Raw genomic sequence first — 27004 nt, forward strand, 5'->3', positions numbered from 1 at the left:
TCTGAAAAAACGCGTTTCTGTATTTTTGTTTTCTGAATTTATTGGGGGCACCTATCAAATCACCTCTCACACATAAGTGTTTAATAATTTAATGAGAATTTCGGGTGCCTTTTTGCTTACTCAGGCTACTACAGAGCCAATTATCGAAATACATTTTTACATGTGTGCAATAGAACCACCAATGCTCAGTAGATAGATAGTTTATTATCATTTGTTAGTTTGAGAAACTCATATTTTTTGTAGTTGGCTTATACTAAGCAGTACAATTTTCATGCAAGACTTTCATTTTGAGCAAAATGCTCACTGCAACTCAAATAATTTTTGTGTGTATTAAATCTGTGTACGAATTGCTACATTATTAAGTGTTATGAGCAGTATTGAAAAACTGTGTGCTGATTGATAATTATTTTGCCTTTTATGGGTAGTAGGGAGCAACTTCAAAGTTCTTTATGGATGTCCTGCCGCTGACTGGCCATTATTTACACACTCAGAGAAAAATCGTTCTAAAATGAACGAAACAAGTTCAAAATTAGGAACATTCGTTGACAAGTCTGTTAAGTACGTTTTTTCTTAACTCGTGACCGATGGGCTTGTTTTAAGAACAGTTTTTCCAAGCACACCGTTCGTGTTTTATGACCACTTTGGTATTTATGTGTGAACCTTCTGTGCTCATTTCAAGCACTACTTGGCCTTGATTTAAGATTTTACGTTCTCACGCTTCGACAACAAATTGTGGTCGATTTAATATTTTTCGGTGTCTGTTCAAGAACGGTTTGAGCTTGTCTTTGGGGGAGTGGGGAAGGTACTTTTTTCAAGTAGGTACCCATCATTTATTTTTTTATTAATAAATAATTTATTTGTCATTAATAAAAAATATTAATAACAAAACAAATTATTATTAAAATTCTAAAAAGGTTTGAAGAAACGCATAATATGCATTTTTTCATATATTTCTCCTATCGAGAAATTTTTCTTATTTGATGATGCAATCTGAATATATATTTAAAACATTTCATAACAAGTTTGAGAATGGAACTGAACGAAAAATAAGAGTTAAAAAAATAGAATATAAAAAAATTGTTTTAAAAAACCTCAGAGTTTAACAGCGGTCGAACTCGCGTTACACCATCGCAACCCCAACATCATAGCCGCTGGGCCACTACAACTGCTTGGTAGCTTGTGTCAAATGTTGTATTTAGCATTTTAGTGCACACGAATTGTACCGTTTCTTTTTTCTTGAACATAATTTAGGAACATTGTTCTCACTAATAGAACATTGTTCATTTGTTGTTTTTCAAGAAAATGGTTATCAGTTGAAGAACAAGGTTGTTTTTTTGAGAACAGGTCGTTCGTTTTTCAAGAACAAAAAAGTAAGAACATGAGAAGCTTGAACTGAGTTCAGTGGTGCTGGATTTTAGAACGGCGTTTTTCTCTGAGTGCACTAACCACCTTAGTTATGTTCTGAAGTCTTGGAACACGTTGAAGGTTATCTTCACTCCAAAGGCCGGCAAGCTCTCATGTGTCATCTAAAGATTTCAGCCTAATCAGTCTCTCCTCGTTTCTTTTAGGGTCGGCACAGTAAACAGCAGACACGACCACTTGCGTTAACTTGGACCCATCGGTATGCAGCAGTTTCAGTACTAGTTGAAGTTGAAAAATTTATGGCAAAATGAATTATTTTAAAAAGGCTGCTCCTCCTCACAGACTGTGAAATATAATATATATTACAAAACAAGTATTAAATGGTCCGACTTCTAAGTAGCTGTACGGACGCGGTCAGCACGTCTTTTTAGGTCAAGAGCGCGTAAGGAAAACTTGAAAAAGTTCGTTTAAAAGCTCTTTCTTTTGCAACAGGTTGCAATTAGAGATTCTAGGCATCGCTACAGGTCGCATTGAAATCATCGTGAAATTGCCAAAGTATGCGGCTTAGTGAGACCGAGGACATATGATGTCAATCAAGTGGGAAACATTTTTTAAAGGTCTTTAATTTATATCAGGTAGCATTTTAGTAATACAAAGTGATTTTTTCATCCGTCTGAACATACAATTCTTTTTGTTGCTTATATTCCGGGATATTTTTATAGCCACTTTCATACTTTATAATTAGGTAGTAGAATCTATCTCCCATCTATAGCTATGCCGAGAACCTTTTTCTTTTGAGTTACTATAAATTTTTATATTTTTTGAAAATGCCGGAATTGCCTTCTGAATACATATCCATACATACACATATTGTACATATGTATTTGTATGTTAACTAAAAACAAAAACACAGTCTGTTAAATGATTTATCTTTCGCAAATGCTCTACAAAAATATGATTATAAATTTTAACATTTTCATGTTCCCACACAACGCACAGTAAATTGGTGGCTGCTCAAAATCAAAAAAGAGAAGAAACAAATCTATTGCCTTTGGTCTGGTGGATATATGCGCTTCCCAATCATAACAAAAATGCAAAACAAATTTTTTTTTTTACTGCACAAGATAAAAATAGAAAACAAGAACAACAAATTTTGACAAACCAAAAATCATATAGGCGGTGTTACCGCAAAACGTGCTATGTCAGTTTTATTTGTTGAACTTGAATGACCCGTTGCATACCACAGAACGCATATTTTTCCCATTCAAGTTCATTATCTAGAAGTTGACAGTTTAGGTATTGGCATGTGGTGGTAAAACAATTTAAAAATGCAGTTAACTACAGGTGTTTGTTCATTCATCACAATAGCTCAAAATTTACTTTTGACGTTTTGTAGGTTGCCAGCAATGATATAAAGCTAGCAACTCACCACATTGCCAATAGCTGATTGCCAACTATTCACTCAAAACTCACCACAACACATTTTTCGAAATTCACTTGTCGATATATGATCAAATAAACGAGTGTTTTCTCATTCGTATTTATAGTATATGTATGTTTGTATGTAACACACTTCCATTGCTTACTAATGGTTTTCTACATTTTCACATCGCTTTTCGTTTCAGTATGAGTTCGGTCGCGCAACGTTAATAATCCCTCAAGCTTATCCCAACGACGCGGGTGTGTACGTGTTAACAGCAAAAAATTTAGCAGGCGAGGCATATAGTTCGTGTAACGTAATGGTTAAAGGACGTCTACCTAATGAGACATCAGATTCGGAGATGGCTTCCGATATAGAACCGATTAAACCGTCGGTACAACTGCCACTCAAAGATGTATCAATATTCGAGGGTAAATCAGTACGTTTAGATTGTGTTATTGTTGGACAACCAGAGCCTGAAGTAATTTGGTATCACAATGAGCGCCCAGTTAAAGAATCAGACGATGTGCAATTACTTTTCCAGGGCGATCGTTGCTCTTTAATCATACAAGAAGTGTACCAAGAAGATGCAGGCAATTATAAAGTGGTTGCTATCAATTCAGCGGGTGAAGCGTCTAGTAGTTGTGATCTCAAGGTGACACCCTTAAATATTGCCGAACCTGCGACGCGCGCACAGTCCGAGCGTCAGTCGGTGCCAAAAGAAGCACTGCCGAAATTCGAAAAATTCCTAACCGATGTGCTAGCGGACGAGGATGAAACTGTTGAGATGGAAGTGTTAGTTAGTGGTGATCAGCCGCTTTCAGCCAAATGGTATTTGGCTAATAAGGAGTTGGTTGAAAATGAGCGCATTGCCATAAGCGCTAGCCCTGATGAAGGCATATTCAAGTTAACTCTAAAAAATGTGGTGGTCGACGATAGAGGTGTGTATACAGTTAAAGCAACGAATAAAGCTGGCGATGCAAAATGTTTCTCCCAACTGAATGTGAAAAGCGTAAATACATCCGACTCACAACATAGCATACCACGAGTGAACTCAGTTGATAAGCTGACCTGTCCTGAGTTTAAAGAAACATTCACGGACAAACAAGCGCATGCCGATGAGATGGTCAAATTTGAGTGCATTGTCAAGGGCAAACCAACACCTAAAGTGCATTGGTGTTTCAATGATCAGCCCGTGCATGGACATAATTTCCTGGTGTCAACAAGCGGTGAGCGTCAAGTGCTTACCATACAGCAAGCCAACATTGATGCTGTGGGTAAAATAAGTTGTATAGCTGAGAATGAAGTAGGTAAGGCGACATGTGCAGCTTTTCTAAATTTACTTGGTCCAGGCGTACAACTGCAACCGTCCAGCAGTGATTTGCAGACTTCAACGCAAGAGCATAACACCGAGTCCTCGCGTGTCACTATAAAGAAGCAAGTTTTCACTACCACATCCGCCTCATCGGTTAATTCTATAGGAAGCAATGTACCCGAAACGGAGATACATCAATCATCAGCACATATCGATAAAACAGTAAAACAGTTGGGTAATCAACAACCAGAAATCATTGAAACGCATCACTATAAGGAGCTGCACAAAAATAAAGATGCATCCACACCAAATGTGCAAGAAAAGTCATTTACGCTGGTGCAATCAGCAAGCACTGAAAGTCAATCTTCCATTACCACCAATGGTGTGCACGTCGAACGTACGGGCAGCACAGGTTCGGTTGTGCCAGAATCTCCAACACGCCTACGCAAACAAATAGCGCCACGTTTTACCACACCACTGACCGGTAAGATTGTGGATCAAGGCAGTGATGTGACAATGGAAGCAGTCTATGAAGCTTTCCCCTCACCCGAAGTCAAGTTGGAAAAGAATGGCGAGCAGCTCTTTGAGAATGAACGACTAAAGATTGAAAATCGCTGCAATCGCGTTAGCATTGAATTAAAACAAGTGGGCGTGACAGATGCGGGACGTTATGCCGTCACCGCCATAAATACGATGGGAAAATCTACGAGCACTGCCGATTTGGTTGTGAAAAGTAAGTATTATTTTGTGTTGTTTTTTCTTTTTCAAGTGTCATACATATGCATTTATGCGTGAATATGAGTATGTATGGGTAATAGAATATGAGCCAAAACTATTGCGAAAAATTCCAAAAAAAAAAAAAAAAAATGTATAGATAACGTAAATATTTGTATAATGAGAAATTAGAAATTCGCAATTAAGAATTTTGCGAGGCACTGTGCACATACATATGTCTTGATGTATGTACGTCCATATGCGCATGTATTTGTATGAATGTACATGTCCCACACCCAAACTTCCACAAACTTGTCAATAAACATTTCAATAGCTCTCCGTTAGTGGAAAATCGGAGCAATGCTAATGGGCTCCTCATTTTCTTTGATTAGTTAGCGGCTGGCGGAATGTTCATTCAGGGCCATAATCAAGAGCTTTTGCACTACATATTAGCCAAGTTAAACCATTTAGGCTGAAAGCATAAGACACTCATACACTATTCAACAGTCAGCGCCGTCATCATCTATTTCTTCTTTAGTTTTTTAAAAAATATTTATACGCAGTATATAGAATCTAAAGGCTATTTGCCAAAAATTAAATATTTTTCTTTCGTACATATATATGTATGTGCTTCTTTCTGTCCCTAGTGGTTCTCATGAAATAGGCGCATGCAGAGAGCTCAAACAAATATTTTTATGTTTTTATATACATACACTCATGGCCAATGAAATAGGAACAACTTATGTTTATTTATTTATTTTTAACGATTTCGTTTTAAAGTTGATTTCATTTGAAAACATTATGAAGTTCACCGTAAATTTTGAAGATGACTGCCTTGTTTTCATAAAAGCCGGCAGAATAAATTTCCAGATTAAATTTGTGAATGAATGAAACTAATTCATGACGCAATAAAACCAAACAGGTGATCTCAGTATTTTAACAACAAAAATTTGTCGGCCCTCATAATCCGGTCATGAATTTTAAAGTAGAAGGAAGGGAAAATGTTCCGTACTATTTTTCTACTTTTTTACTTAGCAATGTAATGTTGGGAAAAGAGTGAAATTCGGTATATGTATGTATGTATCTCCCATTGGAGATGGGCACATGAAAGAAAAGACATAAAAAAAAAACAGAGGAAATGGAAAGAAAAAGTAGAGGAAGTTGGAGTGAAGTCGGAAAATAAAGAGAAAAGGAGGAAGATGGAGAGTGTGTGTAAAAGTAAGAATAAGTTGTAATGGTTTGAGACAGAGTAGTGAAAGGAGGTTAACAGTAAGATTAAGAATACGATTAAGATTAAGAGTAATAGTGAGAGTTGGATAAGAGCAAGAGCGTGAAGAGTGCGAGAAAAAGCTGCAAGATTTACTGTAGAATGAATGAGCAGATTAAGGTAAACTAGAAGATACTGGCGGGAAAGGAAATAAGAGTTTAGCGTGAAGAGTGCGAGAAAAGGCGGCAAGATTTAAGGCTCCATTACTGATACTTAGCATAGACTTGACTTAACTTGGCGTAAACTTGGCAACTAAGCCACGAGTATACTCCACTTAGCGCTTACAATCTGGCATCATAATCAATAAATGTCAATTTGTATGACAAAATGTCAAAATGAAATGGAAACAACCAAATGGCATCTCAAAATATAAACATCACTTAGAACTTACATAGAAAATCAAAATTCAACAGCAGTACAGGTCTACAAGTAGGATATGTAGCAGAACGCACATACACAGCCACGCTCACCTGATAAAGTGCTTGTTCTTGTTCGTTTTTTTTTTTGTGGAAGCTATTTGGCACTGTTGTACTTCTTAGGTTCAAGAGAAGTGTAGTAGCAGCTAACGAAAACTGCGTAAAATTTTTAATGTCAAATTACAAAGAAATATCTTTATTTACTTTCAAACGAGCACTTAATTACATCTCTCTTTAAAATCCATATGTTTTGGACAATTATAATTAGCAAATTGTGATACTTTATTACCGGGAAGATTGCTAAAACATGACCCAAACCGTTGGGGGAAGTATTAATAGACGCGTTTTTGCCTCGCTTCCAATAATTCGAATACTTTTTCGCCTTTGGACTATTGATAGCAGGACAAAACGCGTCTTTTCATTTCTCTTTCTACATTTTTGGATGGGTTATTGCAGTCGCCCTCGGTTTCAAACTGTTTTTCGCGTAGAACTTTTGAACGGGCAGAAAAACTTAGCACCCGTGTTTGTATTCTTAATACAGGAATAACTACGCGTCCTCCGATCCCCAATTAAAGACTTTTTTATAATTTTCTGTGGGACCCATATAGGTGCACTAGATTTTCATACTAAATTCGGTCAAAAAAATTTACCATCACAGCAACCCATATCTGTTATTCCGCTCCCTTTTTTGTTTCCCTGCGTCACTTTCACGACAGCAACCCCGGTAATTTTGACACTTCGTTCAGTGTCAAACGCTTGTTCCACGCAGGTTCCACTGAGTTTCACAATAGTTTGACACTGACCGAAATGTCAAACGGCAGTATGTTACAAAGAGAAAGGAATTGTTTCCCTCTCATACATATCATACTTGTAAACCTGTACTATGTTCAACAGACTTCTAAGTCAAGTTAAGTGTTGCTAAGTTTTGAGTAATTAGAGACATGCAATGTTCATTTAACAGAACTGTAATTGACAGTTCTCAAGTCAACTCAAGTCTATGCTAAGTATCAGTAATGGAGCCTTTACTGTAGAATGAATGAGCAGATTAAGGTAAACTAGAATATACAGACGGGAAAGGAAACAAGAGTTTAGACAGAGGAGAAGAGGGTGGATAGATAAAGAAAGTGAGAACAATGTCTGTCGGTTTTGATCATATGACTGGGAGTTTTTTTATGTTTTTCTAAATGTTTCCATATTTAGCCAGAGCTGTTAAAAATAAAGCTCTGATTTGTTGAAGCATCTTTGCTGATATACCTGCGCAGTCACATTTTCTGCTCAATGAGCCTACCTCTACGCTTGGTTTACATAGATATATATTGGGTCTTGGGACCGTGTACCGTCAATCCCTAGTTTTCGTATTACAATGCTCCCAGATACTCATCCCAACGCTTTTATTTAATTGTCTGATCGACTTAATGTAAGTATTATTTTCAATAAGACCGTTTAATTCAGTTTTTTTTTTTTTAATAATTTTATTTTAAAATAAAATATGAATATTTGTTCCAAAGTTGCCTTGTTTGCATCATGGTTCAACTATATGATTGGCTCATATGTACAATAACAAAATATGTCTGTTCAAATTGTCAAAATCTGTGTATTGGTATTGGTGCGAATGATATGGAATGGAAACATAAAACTTAGCAGTTTTTGTATGTGTAAGAAAATGTTGCCAATGTGTTGATGTCATTTTGAGATTGCCATCTCCTTTTGACAATCCCATCGACCATGCAATGAAATAAATAAAATCAGCTGATGAGAAGAGCCAACCATATAATTGAGCCATGGTTTGCATACAGATCAAATTTTTATAATATGTTTGAGGCTAATATTTTTCACATATTTTGGACTCATATCGGATTCCTAAATTATAAGCGATCCGCGAATGTTTGAAGGGATTTAATTATGAAAAGATGCAAATGTATGCAGATAATATTACAATAGCAATTACTTTAATTTAATATCTTTTGAAATGTTGTTACTCGGTTGACCTTCAAAGGACGCGTTCTCGAAAAGATCTTTCGAGCAATTACGGTAATCTAAAAACGGGGTATTAACTCAAATTTCTTGAAAAAAAAGTTAGAAAAGAATTTCCAACCTAAATTTGCTACAACCGCAATTTTTTACTATAAACACATTTTATTAGGGGGCAATATGATAAGATGTTATAATGAAACAGAAATTAACGATTTAATTAAACCGTAATTGGCAAAATTTATAAATACAAGGCGCTATAACATCCGAAGAGATTTAAGCGCGAGCGGTGTCGATTAATTTAAACAAATGAAAAATCGCTGTCATCCCTACTCTTGATCCGTCCTCTTGCTTTCGATTACTTCTTCTTCCAGCGCATATAGCAGAGCGCTTTACGTTTGGTCCTGATACTGTGCTATTACGGGATTCAAGAGGTTGATAGGCGCAATACAAAGCTTTGTCAACCTCACCTACGCGAGGGAAATCCTGTTACAAATATGAATGTACCATATTTAGCAGGCGGGGCTCTAGGGTGAGGGGCGGGATGGCCTAGAAGGTTTAATGTGGTGTTATTAATCGTTCCTGAGATGGCCGGGCTAGTACCTCAATGGTGTTTTTTAACCGGAACGTACCGGATATATATCCGGCAAAGTATACAATTTTCGCTGGTTTGCTGCTGAGCCACATCAACGCGTGGCTTGATTGTAACAATATAATTATGGAATACCAGGCGAGTTTCCGCAAAAACTATTCAACAATGGACAATCTGTTCAACTTATCTAGTATAGTACACTTAAACTTCAGTGCGAAGAAGAAAACATTCGCTCTCTTTGTTGGTTTTTCATGTGCTTTTGACACAGTTCCTCGGAATATGCTTTTTTACAAGTTGGCTCATATCGGTCTCTCCAGAACCATTATAGAGGTTCTGCGACTCATTTATAAAGATACATCAAGTCAGGTATGGTTTGATGGAGTGCTTCCTGAACCGTTTACTGTCAATCAAGGTGTTCGACAAGGGTGCTTGCTGAGTCCAACTCTTTTCTCGATATATATAAATGACCTAAGTGACAGTCTCACCGGCGGTGTACAGGTTGCGGACACAACAGTAAAAGCTCTTATGTACGCCGACGATATCGTGCTTTTAGCCGACTCGGCACAAGTTTTACAGAAAATGATAAGTGAGCTTTACGAGTATAGTATGCAGTGGGGCTTGAGAGTTAACCTCGCCAAATCTAAAATAATAGTTTTCAGGGAATGTAACAGGTCTCCTACTTTTCAATGCAATTTATGGGAGCGAGATCATTGAAATTGTTAATGAGTATAAGTACTTGGGAGTTCTATTGAACTACAAATTATCGTACATAAAGCACCTTGGGGCGAAACTGGCAGAGGTTAAGGTAGCTATAAATGATACATGGTTAAAATACATAAATAACCCTCGCATTTGAATCTCAAAAAAGACGAACATTTTTGACGCCGCATGTAGGTCCATCATGTTTTACGGTGCCCAAATATGGGGTGCTGATAAGTTTGAATGCGTAGAGAAACTTCTGCGTTTCTTTGTTAAAAAGTTAATCTTTCTGCCATTTATCACACCAAATTATATGATATACCTAGAATCAGGTTTATGCTCCCTATTCATACATACTTTGCGTACACACATGCTTTATATTTCACGCTGTTTAAGTCTGACTCCAAACAGACTCCCCTGCGTTGTAGCAGAGGCAGCAGTAATGTAAGGTTCCTACTGGGTCAAAAAGTGGAAAAACATTTACGAAAGTGTTAACATGATTCCCCAGTCGGACTTATCCCACGCATCGCTTAAGCTTAGTATTCCAATAGTACTAGAAAAATTGATTCAAAAAGAGTTTGATAACTACACCGAAAGTGCACGCCAGTCTAGGTCACATGACCTCTACACCGGCTTGATTCCTACGGACTCCACCTATTTTAATGATACGTATTCTGCGTATGCCATAAGTCTGATCTTCCGGGCAAGGGGTGGCTTGCTAAATCTTAATGCTAGAACTTTCAAAAACGTTGCTTCCGTAAACTGCTCTATTTGCAATCTAAATGCTGTTAAGGACACATACCATTTCATTGGCATATGTCCTATATATAAAGATACTCGGTATAATTGTTTTGGTGAGAAAATTTTAGATCTGCAGATGGTGATAAATAACCTTAAAGGTTGTAACTATCATTCGCTTTACGTTTATATAAGCATCTGTCTTAAATATAGAAGTCTTATTAGTTCAGGTTAATTTTGCTTTTAGTTTTGCAATTCCATTTTTAAAAGAAAATAAATAAACTACTACTACTACTATATCCGGCAAAGGACCATCAACAACGATAACACTCCCCAAAACTTTCGGGGAATGTCTTTATCGTTAATACGACAACAACAACAACTGTGCTATTACCAAAGGTTAGTCTCAGAGCTGCTATCCTTTGTACAGGGGTTCTTGATCTGAAGTGCATTTGACCACAGTTTTGGACCAACAAAGTAGGGTGGATATAGCCCTGCCAATCAATAGGTTCTTTTGGATTCCGTTTCCCTCAGATATTTGCTCATGAAGGTAGCCTCTCCAGCCACCCATTTTGTGCGTATCATGACCTGATTAAGCCTTTTCCGTACTTCTTGTGAATTCGAGCTATCCATTAATGAAACTTCTATTGTATGCTTTTGACGAGTGGAAGAGTATTGGGCCCATAAGAAGAGAGGAACCGACCATGTTTAAAGTTTTGTTTAAATTTTTGTTTAAGAATCTTTCCACTTCACAAAATTGTCATTTTCGGTCGTGAAAATGTTTACTTGTTTACTAGTCCACAAGCCCTTATCATTAAACCTAGTTTTGCTGCTATTTTTACCAGACCAAAATCATTGGCAAAATTTTTGAGACGATAAAAGCAAATTAACAAAAATTCTATAAAAATTGTGTAAATTAACTTATTGCTCTACCACGCGTTTTTATTTTTTTTTAACAACATAAGCATAAACGGAACCTCGAATTTTTTTATGAACGAAATATTTTAAGCAAACCGAATTTCGAATAGGTTACAATTATATAGTGAATCCATTACAGGACCGATCAAAATTTTAAATACTCAAACAAAACTACTCTCTAGTAAGAGACACAATTTTATTTGAAAGAATAAACATACTCACCTGCAAACAGGCAGTGTTGGGCATTATTCAAATAAGCTTTCACTAAAATAATTATTCCAATGGAAATGCTTTGAAAGAAAATTATTCAAAACTTATTTCTTTATGAATAAATTGTGGATAGACAATTTATTTTTGCATAACTTTTTAATATTATTTTGTATGTTAACTGCAAGAAATCAACTGCTTTTTCTCGTATTTGTTATTATTCGAAAAAAAAAATAAAAATTTCGTCACTCAAATAAAATTTGTTTAAATAACCAAATATATCTGCATTCGTAAATAACCGACTGAAAAATGATTTGTCTTTTATTCGATATTAGAATATAGTTTGCCCAACTCTGCCTACAATGTCGTTTGAAAATTTTAGAAATGCACAAATATGCTGAAGTGCTAGTCGACCGCGAGCAGGCATGGTGTATAAGTGCAACAAATGTGAATGTGATTAATAGTAATTTTTTTGCTCTTTGATGAATTGAAAAATTTATTATTCGAGTAAATGAAAAATTGAAAATTAAGTGGTTGAGGATATTTATACTAAATCAATTTTTTAAGCTATAAATTAACGAATGTCATCTGATGCTTTCGCATGAGTTTTTCGGTGAGTCTAGTAGTCGAAGGACATACGAGAAGTTTGTACATTAGAGCGTACCGAAAATATCATAGATTTGCGTTGCATAGCCACATTTTGAGTTCATTAATTAAAGTTTTGCAATTTTCATAAAAAAGTTTAAAAGTCAGATATAGTTGTTAATGTGTATAGATTTTTTGTCAACGTAATGGGAAATATAAAATGTAAGCGTAAGTTAAGTGTAAGCGTAAGCGTGGAAATGTTATGCTATATGCGTTCTGCCGTATAGAACCTAAGTGTGGGTGTGGCACGGGGTACTTTTATGCTGCATAAGGCAATAAAGAAAATAAGCGTAGGTATAGTGAGTGGGATATGTATTCTGTATGAGAAAATACAGAATGTCAGTGTAAGTGTAGTCCCTTAACTAATATGAAAACAACTTGCGTGGTCGAGTTGATATGAGTGAAATCAGACCACAAGTTGAGGCAAGGAAAGCCAACCTGATGTGATGGTAGCGTGCTCCGCCAGCCAAACCGAAGATCCTGGGTTCACGCCTCGGGAAAAGCAACATCAAAATTTTAAAACAAGTTTTTTCAATTAGAAGAAAATTTGTCTAAGCAACCCGCCCCTCGGCTGTGTTTGGTAAGCACTCCCAGTGTACTTCTGCCATGAAAAGATGTCAGTGAAAACTCGTCTACCTTGCAGATGCCGTTCGGAGAAAAAACTAAAAGGAGCACGATGCAAATTGGAAGAGAAGCTCGGCCTAAAGTCTCTTCGGAGGTTATCGCGGCTTACATTTATTTTATTTTATTTTTTAAGCCAACGCAAGGAAAAGAAAAGTAGGAGAGGAACGGAAAGAAAAGGAAACAAGAGAAGCAAGGGATAAGAGGGAATCGAAATTGAATGAAGTGTTCACAATTTTTATCGACGATGTATGTATCAGTTTGTAATAGATGTGTTATCGTCGAGGTATAGACGAGTCATTGATTTGTTATCGAAGTGGTAAAATATAAAAGTTATCTATTAGCTACCGATTCTTTATCTACCGATTTCTCATTGAAAAGTTATTAAATTGTGCGAGTGTTACCAATTTATTATCGAAAACTTGTCGACTTTTTATCGAAAAGTCCTCAGTTTAATGTCGAAAAGTTAGCGCCTTCTAATTTTACTTACTTAATTGACGATAAAAGCAGCCGCCGTGATGTAATGGTAGAGTGCTCCGCCTACCACACCGAGATCGTGGGTTTAACTCACGGTCAAAGCAACATCGGAATTTTGAAATAAAAATATTTCAATTAGAAAAAATGTTTTTCTTAGCGGGGTCGCCCCTCGGCAGTAATTTAGGAAACACTCTGAGTGTATTTCTGGCATAAAAACCTTCTCACAGAAAACTCATCTGCTTTGCAGATGCCGTTCCGAGTCGGCATAAAAAACAAGTAGGTCCGTGTAGGAAAATTTAAAAAGGGGCACTACGTAATTTGGAAGAGAAGTTCGGCCTAAAATCCCTTCGGAGGTTATCACGCCTTGCATTTTTTTAAACGGTTATGGCCTTTTACATATATATATATATATACATATATGCATAGTCTCTTCGCTGTGCTAACTGGCTCAAATTGGTAGCACCAATCTGCTACCGTAGGTGATTCCGATAAGAATACCTTTTCGGCCGGAGCACCATCTTTCGTTCCCATCACATGGTCTACCCAGCATAGCCGCTGTGTTATCTTTCTGCGTAAAGCTCATACAGCTCAAAATGAATGATATTTGGTACTTGCGGTTGCTACAGCTTAGAAGCCCGTAAATTTTGCGAAAAACTTTTCTCTAGAAAACTCCCAGAGTAGTCCTATAAGTTGTTGTCAGTGTCCATATTACGATAAGTCACTTGTAGAGCATAAGGACTTTAATTTCCAATTGCGTTCTTAGTACAAAGTAACACTTATTAAAACGAGTGATTCTATGCTGGTGTTGTTTGTGTTAACGCAGGGTCCCAAATAAACGAGGTCTTTTACTATTTCGAAATTATGCTTGCCAATAATGGCGTGGTTACCAAGGCGCAAAAGCACATAGTTTTTCTTGATGACAGCATATACTTTGGTTGTTCTCAATCGCTATTATATGTGACCCGGTATATGAAAAGGTGGCTTATGACTCAAAAAAAAATAATGTTTCCACTTTTTTTCTGGTTCCGATAGTTTTTGAGACGCTCATTCACGTGGTGAAAACTAGAAAGTTCTAACGTGCTTCGAAGTGTACTAAAAATGTAGATAATGAAGAAAACAAATGAAAGACGATGAAGACTTTGGTTCCTTCGATGCCACTTTGGTGGCTGGTGAAGTATCCTCAGATTTGTTTGATAGCATTTTTTTCGATGGCAATGGAGCCAAAATATCGGTCAGAAACTTGTTTGTGCTTTGTTTTCCTCACTGTTCATAATGCAAAAGAAAAACTACTAAGGTCGTTGTAAGACAGTGGTTTGTTAACCGCCCAAATCTAAAACTGCTCGGCTACAGAGGAAAACCCATCAACTAAGGAAAATATATTCAGGTTTAATATGCATACATCTTAGTGTTTCCACTATTAGAAAGTTGTCCCCGTAGAGTTTTTTTCCAGTTTTATTCTTACATTTAAAAATAAGAATTTTGCTAAGCAGTTCTGCAATTCAATAAACTTTAGTATAACAAGTAAGGAAGTCTAATTTCGGGTGAAACCGAACTTTGCATACCCAGCTGTACGCTTTAAATGATGTTGTTCTTTGTTTTGTGAGCTTAATAGTGTTACAGGGCTGCGCAATAATACATATACATACATATGGTTGTATTCTGAACTAATTTTCATTCAAAAGAAGCAAAAAGGATACAGAGGCTAACACCAATGACCTTGACCGGGTAAAAATGCAGTTTTCCTTCAGATATGGGGATTTCTCTACTGTTTATTTTAAAATAAAGATATAGCAGAACAATAAAAATACGATTGGTACAAAACTATTTTTCGCTAAGATTAAACTTATTATTTTTGCCTACGACCCTTTTTAAAGTCATTTATATAAAAGTGGGCGTGGTCCTTAACAAATCTTATCCATTTTTACTAGAATTATTTCCTGATATAAGGAAAATATGTGTGCCCAATTTTATTACGATCCGTTAATTTTTCTTCGAGTTATGGCTCCCGAAACATAGAAAATTGTCTTAGTCATAAAAGGTGCGGTGCCACGCCCATTTTTTTAATTTGAAATTTTTTCTATTTATTGGTATAAATCCACTTGGGAAATGAAATACCATTGATATAAAGCTCTTTTTTGCAAAGATATATCTTATTTTATTCGTCCACGACCCTTTTAAAAATCTTTTATATAAAAGTGGGCGTGGTCCTTAGGCGATTTCGTAAATTTTTTTTCAAAGCAGTCCTTATAGTAAAGTTTTAACAATTTTTGATTTATGATTAATAATATTTGTAAAATTGATTTATCACAAGTTGGCGGTGCCACGCCCATTTAAAAAAAAATTCAAATTTGTATCAAGAGTCTCAATATCAGGGCACACGTCAAATTTCAACATTCTAGGTGTATTATTTACTAAATAATCAGGTTTTTTGTGATTTTGCAAAACGTTATATATATAAAAAGTGGGCGTGTTATCATCCGATTTCGCTCATTTTCAATACTAATCTATTCTGGTTTCAGATAAGCTCGTGCACCAAATTTGGTGAAGATATCTCAATATTTACTCAAGTTATCGTGTTAACGGACAGATGGACAGACGGACAGACATTGCTCAATCAAATTTTTTTTCGGTACTGATGATTTTGATATATGGAAGTCTATATCTATCTCGATTCCTTTATACATGTACAACCAACCGTTATCCAATCAAAGTTATAATACCCTGTGTACAAGTACAGCGGATATAAAAAATGAAAATAATGACTTTAAAATTCTTATAACAAGTTTATATGTATATATACATATTTTAAAGCACATTATTATGGAATCGGTTATATGATTCTTTATTGCGTTTTTTTTATTGTTACTTCCAAAAGAACAAATAAGGTCAGTAAAATCAAATAAAATTTGTCACCTTAGTTTTCCCTTACAACTAACATTAATAAAAACCCGACTCCATAATAATCAGCAAATTATTTTCGTTTCAGTCAGCCTTAAAAAAACTGAATTCATAATGCGAAATTTGGTGCAAACTTTTGTTGTTTTAATACTCTCTAATGTACTGTGCATATACTATGCAAGAAATATCATAATGTAGCTAACTTGAAATTTTCTAAATAATAGTCTTGATGCAGATATTCTGTATTTTAAACTGAATTTAATGATTTTTGTCATTTTAAGATACAAAATATAGGCGAATATATAAATAAAAGAAAAACAACAAATAAATAAATATAAAATGAATGATATGGATGTGAGTGACGCCCATGCAAATAATATGTGGCAATTGTGAGCTACATGATGTATAATAAAGTGAAAATCGCACAATATTTAAAATCATTTATTTATTTATATACAAAAATATTTATTTACTTGGCCTTATGGGACATTTGCCGGGCAACCACTGCGAGACAACTGCACATAAACACACACACACACACACACATACATTTTAATTTACGCCTAGCAGAGGCGGTAAAATGTAATCCCTACTTTTTCCCTTCGTGTATGTTGTATGCACATTAGGGTGGCCCTTATTTTCCAAAGTGTTCCGATTCTCGATCTCACCCCCTATAAATATGGGAATAGCCTAAAAACTAGAATATACAAAGTTTTAGGTCAATCAAAAAAGGGTTAGAGGTGGCGCAAAGATCATGAAGTCCTGAAAAATTACGAATTTTTACAATTTCTTAAATTTGGTCAACCCTGCTTTATTTGTTATGGGCGACACGTAATTTATCGTGTTATTAGTAAGTTCTAGAGATATTTGACTTTGATATAAATCTAAAACAGCAAAAATTGGTGAAATAATAATAAAGTTATAAAATAAATTATGCCTTAAACACAGTGTCATTACTTCAAGAATGCGTATATAATGAGTATACGTAAACGAGTTTGTTTCAAATTTTTCTTATTATAACCTTTTTTGAAAATACATTTTTTAAACTCTACATACATATATCTTGTGAAACTTTAGCCGACACGTATATAATATTATATTATTTCCTAGGATCTATTAATGATGATTTATTATGTGATTCAAATTGTTTTTTGTAATCAGTTACAACTTGTAATAAATATTGTCTTTCTTGTTCGTCATTTGTAAGTATTCTACTACAATCTTCCATAAGTTTTACTCCCTGTTCTGCTGCGTCGTTAACTATTTTTATATTTATAACAGTATCCTTAGCTTTTTTATACGTTTCTGTATCCCCCCGTATAGTGGATCTACCTCCAGAAATTGAGATGATATATCAAACCGACCAAAAAATCAATTGTATTTCCTGTTACAAAATCGTGTAGTTCTTTTTCTATGAATTTATTGATTTCACTGGGCCTTTAGTGTAACCTCTTTAAATTTTCTGTTTCCTTGTCGCAGTTGTCTATGATTTTGATTTTTTCCACAATATTTTTCTTCATGGTACAAGAAACGTCATCATCGAACAATGCCAATGCAATACAATCTTCAGACCGGTACCATAGGTGGTTACAAAACATTTTATTGCAATGATAGATATTTTTTATTAGCATTTTCGTATTTATAAATTTCTTTAGTAAAAGATAAGACTTGAAGAGGTGCTCTATGAGGATTGGTATATTTAAACCAAAGCTTAGCATATAATTGTATAATAAACGCGCATATACTTGGTATCGAATTCTCTTCATACTCCGTTAGTTTAAACTGTTCACGTAATAAATAGATTATTAAGCAATACAATGCCTTAGATATCCACCGAGCATGATGAGTGGGCCCTGGTACACGAAAATTCATGCCATCAGTTGCTCCTAGACATATAGACGTTAATTCCAATAATTCCCTATAGTCATCTCATGCAATTTTTTTTAACTCATCCTTAGAGAAATTTAGAATAGAATCTTTGCTATCGCTTAAAAGTAATTTCAATTCGTTATTTTGTAGCAAATCTTAACAACAATTTTTGTCGATGTTTTTTCAATTTTCTTGAAATTGCCGAAATAACTGGACGTCCTTACTAGTATTTATTGGAAAATAACATTCGAAAACCAGTCTCAGCAAAACTTCAAAAATATGATACAAAAGTTTTCGCTCAAGTTTATTTTCTAATAACGTTGCAGCTCCTTTTATATTGCCTGTGTTAACCGATGTCGTATCAAAACAACAGGTCACAATATCATCCTTCAGATCCCATTCATATAACAGTTCATGCAACGTATCAGCTATTTCCGAGCCGTTGCAGCATATAATATTAAAGCTCCTATTAACTGTTCGCCATTCCAGTAAGTAACAACAACTGGCAGTTGTTCCACCTTTTCACGACCTGTTATTTCTGGAAGTAGTTTTCCATCCCAATGCAATTTGCTACAATTTATCTATTTAATAAAACCTACTATTAAAACTTTTTTCATTCAATAGTTTTAATAAGAAAACGTTGAAAGCTATATATATTTTGCCCTGTAACTCTGTTATTGATCGACCGATTTTGAAGATTGTGGCCATTTTACAAAAGTAAGAAAATACAGATCTCATTACGGTATTGAAAAAGCAGTAAATTTTCATAGGGTTTAGAAATATGGAAGCCTGAAACACGAAATTGTAAAAATTCGTAATTTTTCAGGATTTCAAGCCCTTTGCGCCACTTCTAAATCTTTTTTGATTGACCTTAAACTTTGTATATATTCGTTTTTGAACTATCCGCATATTTTTAGAGGATGAGATCAAGAATCCAAACACTTTTTTTTCCCCTCCATACAACGAAGGGCCACCCTAATGTACATATGCATAAAATCACTCTATGCCCTTGAAACTAGTATATTCTCTAGACGACTTCAAAAGATTTGCCTCTTTTTGTTTCTTTTTACTTTTAAGAAAACTATTCATTATCAGCTGCCATTAAGTTCTTGGTGCGAATTTTTGGTTGAATGAAAAGATGAGGTTTATATATGAGTCGATACATATCGATGTTGCATGAGTCTAAAGAAAACATTCTGTTAGATTTTTAAAGCATCATACACTAGTGGACTAAATCTATAGTTTAAAATAAAATAATGTACCTTAATAATGTCAATACGACTAAAAAGGCAGATTTAGGGGCAAATTATGTATAACGCAACGATTAGTTTTTTCTCCTCTTCTTCTTCCTATCATATTCATTCATTCACTTCAGTGAGTGGCAGTAAACCTGAATGATCTTATGAAATGTGGTGACTGTGAATGTAAGTGAATGCGGCGCAAAGTGTCAAGGCGTCATACATAATCTGACCCTTAATATTTGCTATTTTGACGAAAATGTGTAAATCAAGTTTGCTTAGCCCTTTCGACTCCATTTCTCAGAAACTGCTAAATTGTAACATTTATGTTATGTTGCACAACCGCATTTTTTGTGATTTGACTTGCAAAAATTTTGGCAAACAATTTTTTTTTTTTGTTTTGAGTTTAATGGCAGGAGCTTTGTTTTCATATGCCAGGGCACACCTCTTTTATTTCTTTATGTATCTATTTCATCGTAGCGTGTTGCCGTGTGATTTTATTTTTCCGTTATTTCATTGTTGTTTTTCCAACTCTGTTAGTTTGCAATTCTCTGTTATATTTCCTTTGGTTTTTAATGGCTCCACAAGGTACAAATTATTTTTAGTTTTAATTCACACTGATTCCTATTAGGAGTGCAAAGACTTTCTCTAACTCCAGGTGAGAAAAACATCGCATCTTCCAACTCCGCCAAACCGCCAGAGGGGAGGACAAGTGCCAACCTTGAGGCCTATTTTTATTTCCAGCTCAACCAAAAAGGCCGAATATATTGTGCCTCAGCCGAAGATGATACTGCATGTCCGCGCAGAAGAAAAGACAAGAACGGAATGCCAAAAATGTTTGCAAACATTTTAATTTCGGCTCCGAGGTGAAGTCCCAACATTCTGTAAATTTTACTACCCAATAGTTTCTTGGCGATTCGAAAGGTAAAAGTGGTGAAAAGTCAACAGCTACAACAAAAAACATCGGTACTGGCCTCGGACTTGCTAAAGAGCAGATCAAATGAATGAATGAATAAATTCCTATCGAATGAAAATTAAAATCATTGAGTAACTAACTATCGATAGTTGAATTCATTCGATAGTTCCCAAAATTGCTGGCTATGCCATGTTATGTGACTGAAAGATGATGCTCCTGCTTAGAAAGTATTTTTATCGGAACCCGCCTATGAAATTTATACAAGGAGAACAAAGACAAGACACACAACCGCAGCAGAACGTTGAAAAGAATTATTTTGAAGTTGATTTCGAAGACTAACAACAATAATAATAAAGCACGATACACTTCTGAGGAAATTTACTAAGCGCTCCTCTGCCACATTGGGAGGTGTCACTCATTAATTTTCCCATTCAAAAAAAATGAGAGGCAGTCACGCAAAGCGACAGTGTTGTACTAGAAGTTTAATTACTACTCTTTATTGGTCCAGTCATTTGGAGGTTTTGTAAAAGTGGCTTCTTTGATGACTTGAATTAAATACATATATAACTCAGACTTAAGCGCTGTTGGTACAAGTGCGGCTACCACATGTCCCTGTAGTGTTGTGCGAAGATCTTGCTTTGCGTGACTGTCTCTAATTGTATCTGTAGCTGATATTTACATATAGGGGAAAAGAATTAATTAGAAAATAGTAATACTGTCAGTTGTTTTAATAATTTCTCGCCCTTTTCGGCCAAGATCTTATGCAATCTACATATAAGTAACTGTGTATTTAGTTCTTTAGAAAGCGAGGTTAGGTTAGGTTGAACTGGCCGGTCCATTAGGACCTCACATGGACTGAATTAGTTCGTAGTGTTACTAGAAATCTATTTTAACAACCAAACTGAAAAACCTTATCAAAAACCAGGACCTATGTTATAAAATAACTCCGTCCCCTTGGCAAATACTAGAAGCTTTCGAGGACTTAAGCCACTTGCTGCTTCTAGATCTGACATCTGTATCACTCCTAATAGCTGGAGTCTTAGCCTGGCAAGCGCAGGGCAAGAGCATAGAACGTGCTCGATCGTTTCCTCTTCCAGCCCGCACTTCCTACATCTGCTATCACTGACCAAGCGCAATTTAAAGGCATGTGACGCCAGAAGGCAGTGTCCAGTCAGAACACCCGTCAGGAGTCTACAGTCCTCTATTTTTAATGATAGAAGCAACTTTGTTAGTCCAAGGTTGTAAGACCTGCACATAATCTTCTTGGGACCCAATATAGATGTATGCTTCTCCCTGTCCCGATTCTCTCCAGAGACTGCTTACACTCTAACACGCATTTAGATGCTGTGGTACGCAAGATTATTGCCTTAATTGCTGCTTGACTGTCAATATAAAAGTTATCACGATTGCAGCTTGGGCTGTTTTCTTCCAGGGTTTCTACTGCTTTGGTTACGGCTACTATTTCCGCTCGGAAAACACTACAGTAATCCGGCAGCCTGTAGGATCTGTTTATTTCCGGATCAGCACAGTATACCGCAGACCCTACTCCTTCCATTACTTTGGATCCATCTGTGTACACATGTACCGCCTCGTCCGCCATTTGAGCACCCTTGCGCCAACCTTCAACCTCTATTGTGGCCTTAAGATCGCCCTCGACGCGGAGGGAATCAGGTCGTGTTGTGATTGATGACGCTATACTACTATGGCCGTATGGATGACGCTCAAGCTGCCCCGAGGTACCGAGCCTGGTTTCAATTGTCAACGCTATGTTCTTTGCTACCAGGTCTACAGGTGGAATGTGCTTAGAAAGCGAGATGTTTGCAAAATTTATTTTTGTGTATTTGAACCTCGGAAAATAAGTAACGGCAAGTTGCTCTGGTATCCTGGGTTATTACATGTACAAGTAATTGTTCCATTATAACTATATATTATTAGGTTAAAACAAATTTTTACGTCAAAATGTATTTTCATGAAATCAAATTACCGATTTGGGGTATTGCAAAGTGATCCAAGTTAAGAGTTTTTCATGAAAACTCAAAAAAAATATATATGCAAAATTTTGTTTTCTAATGCCCAAAGTCGACAAAACTATGTTATTGCTGATGTTGCTGTAGCTGTAGTGGCACTTCCCGAAGGAGCGTGTCCATGTTGATGGTCCTTGGTCGGATATCGATCCGGTACGTTCGTGTTACAATCACCATTAATGAAAGTGAAATTTTAATAAAAAATGTGAAACAAAAGTTACAGTTGAAAATGCAGTTCGTGTGTATGTTCGGTGTGAATTGCACAAGAAAACTTGCTTTGAGTGGTATGTGTGTATTAAACAAAACTGTCAACAAAATATAAATAGTGCCTCTATTTTTGGTATGTGTATATGTACGTTTGTAGATATAAACTAATATTTGTGCACTATAGAGATTTAGTCTATCTTATATATATTGTTACGAATATTAGCAACACTAAGGGGTACTGTCATCTCTAAGCCGATGCTAAGAGTGGCTTGTATTCACATCCATAAATCAATCATTATGTATCTACATAAACGAATCAATCTTATGTCTACACATATCTACGTACACGCAGCGGAGAAGCAACGCACAAACACATGCAGATGTCTTATCTGGGATGCTCCTAAAAGTATGCAATTGTAATTGTGGAAGTGTCGCTCACAAATACACGCGCATGTGATAGCTACACACGTGCATCTGTAGTTATAATTATATACCAGTAACTAAGTAAATTCTGGAAGCGCCTAGAAGATGCAACGAGGAAATCACACAGTATAAAAGCAGCAACAGTAGAGGCGCGATAATCAATTTTGTTTAAGCACGCTATCTGTCGAGCAATAGAAGTGTTATTTTGAAAGTACTTAATACAGGCCATTTTGCATTATTAAATGTTGGAGTTATTTATTCAACAGTTTGGTGATTCGAACTTAGCAGAAGGTTGGAAATAAGAGGATTTGCAGTAAATTCGTTACAATATATTTCTTCTTTGCGTGTGTTTGTCACTGAACTATTCCTAAACGATTGGACGGATTTGATAAATATTGGGTGTGTGTTCAGGGTATTTGAGGATGCTTTAGATTATTAAGGGAAGTGGAATAGGGCCGACCTATTCCAAATAATCTTATTTATGGCGCGATTCCTTTGAAGTTCGGTATCTTATCTTATCTTTAACAAATATAATATTTGATACAATCTTCATTCCGGGAAGTGGACCAGGGGCTGACTTTTTCTTCAAAAAATATTTTACAGAGCAAATTGCTTGAAATTTGGTGTAGGGGTACTTCCTTTCTTTTCGGAAAGTAGACCAGAGTCTGCTCTATTGTAATATATCGTATTTATTGTGCTAAGCGGGAGAGTGTTCCTGTAAAGTTTCTTTGCGGGAAGTGGCCAAGGACCGATCTATTAGATAAAATTCTACTCATTGTTCGATTTGCCTCAAATTTAGTATATAAGTAGTTTCTTTTATCATAAGCCTCTGATAACTGTAGTTCCGATTTAGTGAATATCGGAAGATGCTATGTCAGTGGACATAGTGGAAAAATAATAAAATTCGATTAGTTCGCGAATTTATGTGACAATTAATGTAAGAAAATAAATATTAATTTATTTAATTTTTCAAATTTAAACTGAACTTTATTGACTTTTTTGATTATCTTTTTTCAGTCCTTTTCTTATTTTATTGTAATTAATTATTTGGAACAAAGGGATGTTAGGAGAACAGTTTTATGTAATTACTAGCGGACCCAACAGACATTGTGCTGCCCAAACTTTGGTTTACCTTTATAATTTCAAAGAATTTGAAGAGTAACTAGGCAAAAGCCTACCGACCTGTTGACGTTCTTGGCACAGGTTGTAATGAATGTTGCCGCAGCATTTGTTTGAGAAAGTGACAAATACTTATCTGTAAAGAAAAATCGCAAATTGATATCATATGGATAGCTGCCATTTCGTTTTACAATGTATAACTTATCACTTAAAAAGATCATTTAACTTGAAAAATAAGCATAAGTTAAAAATAAACCGTATATATTTAATTTTCTTTTAATTCTAACAATAAATGTACGTTTTCTTTTAACAGAAACGATATTCCCACCTGTTTTTGGCCGTCGCCTGCAAGCACAGGCTGTGAAAACGGGTGAAAAGATTATAATGGAAATCGAAGTAACCGGTTTGCCAGAACCAACTGTCGTTTGGATGAAAGACGATAAACCACTGCAAGAAGCGGGTGTATCACAGCATCGCTTAATCTCGCAAGGCAACTCCTACAAACTGATCATTGAAAAGGGTAAGTGGAAGAATATATAAGGCTTCTGTTTTCTTTACGTAAAATGGGTATATATTGAAACATCCAATCAGGTAAAATATACTCTAAGCAGACGTGATTTCCATATCTTCCTTATCTACCTTTAGCTCAAAACATTTTTTTTTATAAAAATTAACATTTCTATTCTCCAAAATATGTACATTGACTTTGACTAATTGGAACGTAATAAGTGGGCATCACTGCTTGGTTCGAGTGACCATTGGTGATCATTTAGGTTCACATTGGATTGTAAATTGGTTTTAAGGTTTAAGGTACTCTGAAATATAATTGAGCTCCCCAAACACCTTTTATGCATTGCTGAACAGCTAGGGATAAGTGTGTAACGAATGTAGCTAATTGGAATCGAATATTTCGAATTACTCAATGCATATGTATTGTAACGAATTTAGTGAAATTCCGCCTTTTTGGAACTTTTTTCTGCTTACGTTCGTATCGCTAAACTGTTGAATAAAACACTCCAATATTCTGTATTACAAAATGGTCTTTATTAGACTACTTTGAAAGTACTTCGCAATTAAACTTCACTTCGCAACTGATAGCGTGCTTAAATCAAACTGATTACAGATTACTCAGCTTTCGCTGCTTTTATACTCTGTGCCCAAATGTCTAGACGTTTCTTCTGCTTGAATTTTATACTTGGTTACCAGCTATACGCTACCAGCTATAAACAAGATACAAATTTATAGCCTCTCGCTAGCCATATGCGCGTGTATGTGTAGCAGCTCTTCGGCTGATGACTACAACTGTGTGTGCGTAATATCTCTTCGTGCCTCACATATATGGGTGTAAATGATGATTGATGTGTTTATGTACACAGTGTGGCTCGCTTCAATGTTTTTGTTGTTGTGCATTTACTTAGTAAGAGCTTAGAGATGGTAATATTCGTCACAGTATTGTCACGGATATTAGCATCCCTAAGCTATACTATCACTAAGGCGATGCTAAGCGATGTTAACGTCAATAATCAAATCATGTATACACATATATAAGGAAGCCGAGAGATGTCGCACACAGATGCATTTACTTATACGCCTATGTGTGTGCGAGAGACTGTAAACTACAAACTCACATACATCACATACATACACTCGAAATAGTTGGTAAGTTCTGGAAATAGAAGAGCCTAGATGTATGCAGCGTAAACTATAAAAGCGGCACAAGCGAGTAAAATGTAATTCAGTTTGATTTGAATTGTCAAGCAGTTACGAGTAAGACGATATCTAGCGAGCAATAGCACTATTATTTTGAAAGTCCGTTTCCTTTAAGATATCAGTTTGGTTATTAAGCTATTCGTTGCACAGTTTGAGTGTATTGTGAAGTACTTTAATAAAGGCCATTTTGCATTATTACAAATTGGAGTTATTTATTCAACAGTTTAGTGATTCGAACTTAGCAGAGGATTGCAAATAAGAGGATTTGCAAGCAAATTCGTTACAATTGGTGTCAGAAGAGGAATTGTTGAATAAATTCCGAAGATTGGGAATACAACTTGGGCATGGCAAAGTTCAGTGAATTGAAGATCCAGCAACTGAAAAAGGAGTAGGAGAACCGTGGATTAAATACAACCGGCAATAAGATCGAACTTCAAGCACGGCTACGAGAGGTAATGGAGTCGCAAGGAATTGATGTGGACGAGTTTGTCTTTTATCCTGATGGGGACGAAACAACAACAAAAATTGAAGAGAAAAACGAAACATCGCAGACGGTTACCAACACAGACTTGAACATGATATTGGCTGCAATAACTGCTCAAACATCGACAGTAACATCCAAGATGGAAGCGCAAGAGGCACGTATAACAGAAATGTCATCACAAATATCCACCAACATGTCATCTCAGCTGGAATCGCAGGAGACACGCATAACATCCAAGATTGAAGCACAAGAAACGCGTATGGCAGAAATGTCGACACAGATTACATCAAAAATGGAGACACAACTGAAAGCACAAGAGGCACGCATAACAGTACAACTCGAAGCACAAGAGGCGCGTATATCATCAAAACTCGAAGCACGTATGGACGAGAAAATAACGCAGTTTGAGGAAAAAATCGAAGCCGAGGTGGATGCTTTGAGAGGTCGTATACAAGAGTTGCAATTAAACCGCCCAGCTGTTTCAGCAAGCAATACAAAGGTAAAAACACCATCCTTTGATGGTTCTGTCCCTTTCCAGGTCTTTAAGCTACAGTTTGAGAAGACCGCAGCAGTGAACAACTGGAATGCGGAAGATAAAGTTGCTGCACTATTCGTGGCATTGAAGGGACCAGCAGCGGAAATTCTACAGACGATTCCCGAAGGAGAGCGGAACAATTATGAAGCATTGATGGCTGCTGTAGAACGACGTTACGGAAGCGAGCATAGGAAACAGATATTCCAAATTGAGTTGCAA

The 27004-nt window shown here is 36.0% G+C and overlaps 1 protein-coding gene across 4 annotated transcripts in view; it reads left to right on the top strand.

Moving 5' to 3' along the window:
• zormin overlaps nt 1–27004 on the top strand; it is a 320772-nt gene that overhangs the window by 182334 nt on the left and 111434 nt on the right. For all 4 annotated transcript variants that reach the window (XM_067788672.1, XM_067788670.1, XM_067788671.1 and 1 more), the window contains exons 10-11: nt 2988–4830; nt 24370–24576. In XM_067788672.1, the coding sequence (XP_067644773.1) occupies nt 2988–4830; nt 24370–24576 (2050 nt within the window). The remainder of the gene's footprint in view (nt 1–2987; nt 4831–24369; nt 24577–27004) is intronic.

This window comes from Eurosta solidaginis, chromosome 5 (genome assembly GCF_040869045.1).
Source record: "Eurosta solidaginis isolate ZX-2024a chromosome 5, ASM4086904v1, whole genome shotgun sequence".
Classification (NCBI taxonomy): domain Eukaryota; kingdom Metazoa; phylum Arthropoda; class Insecta; order Diptera; family Tephritidae; genus Eurosta; species Eurosta solidaginis.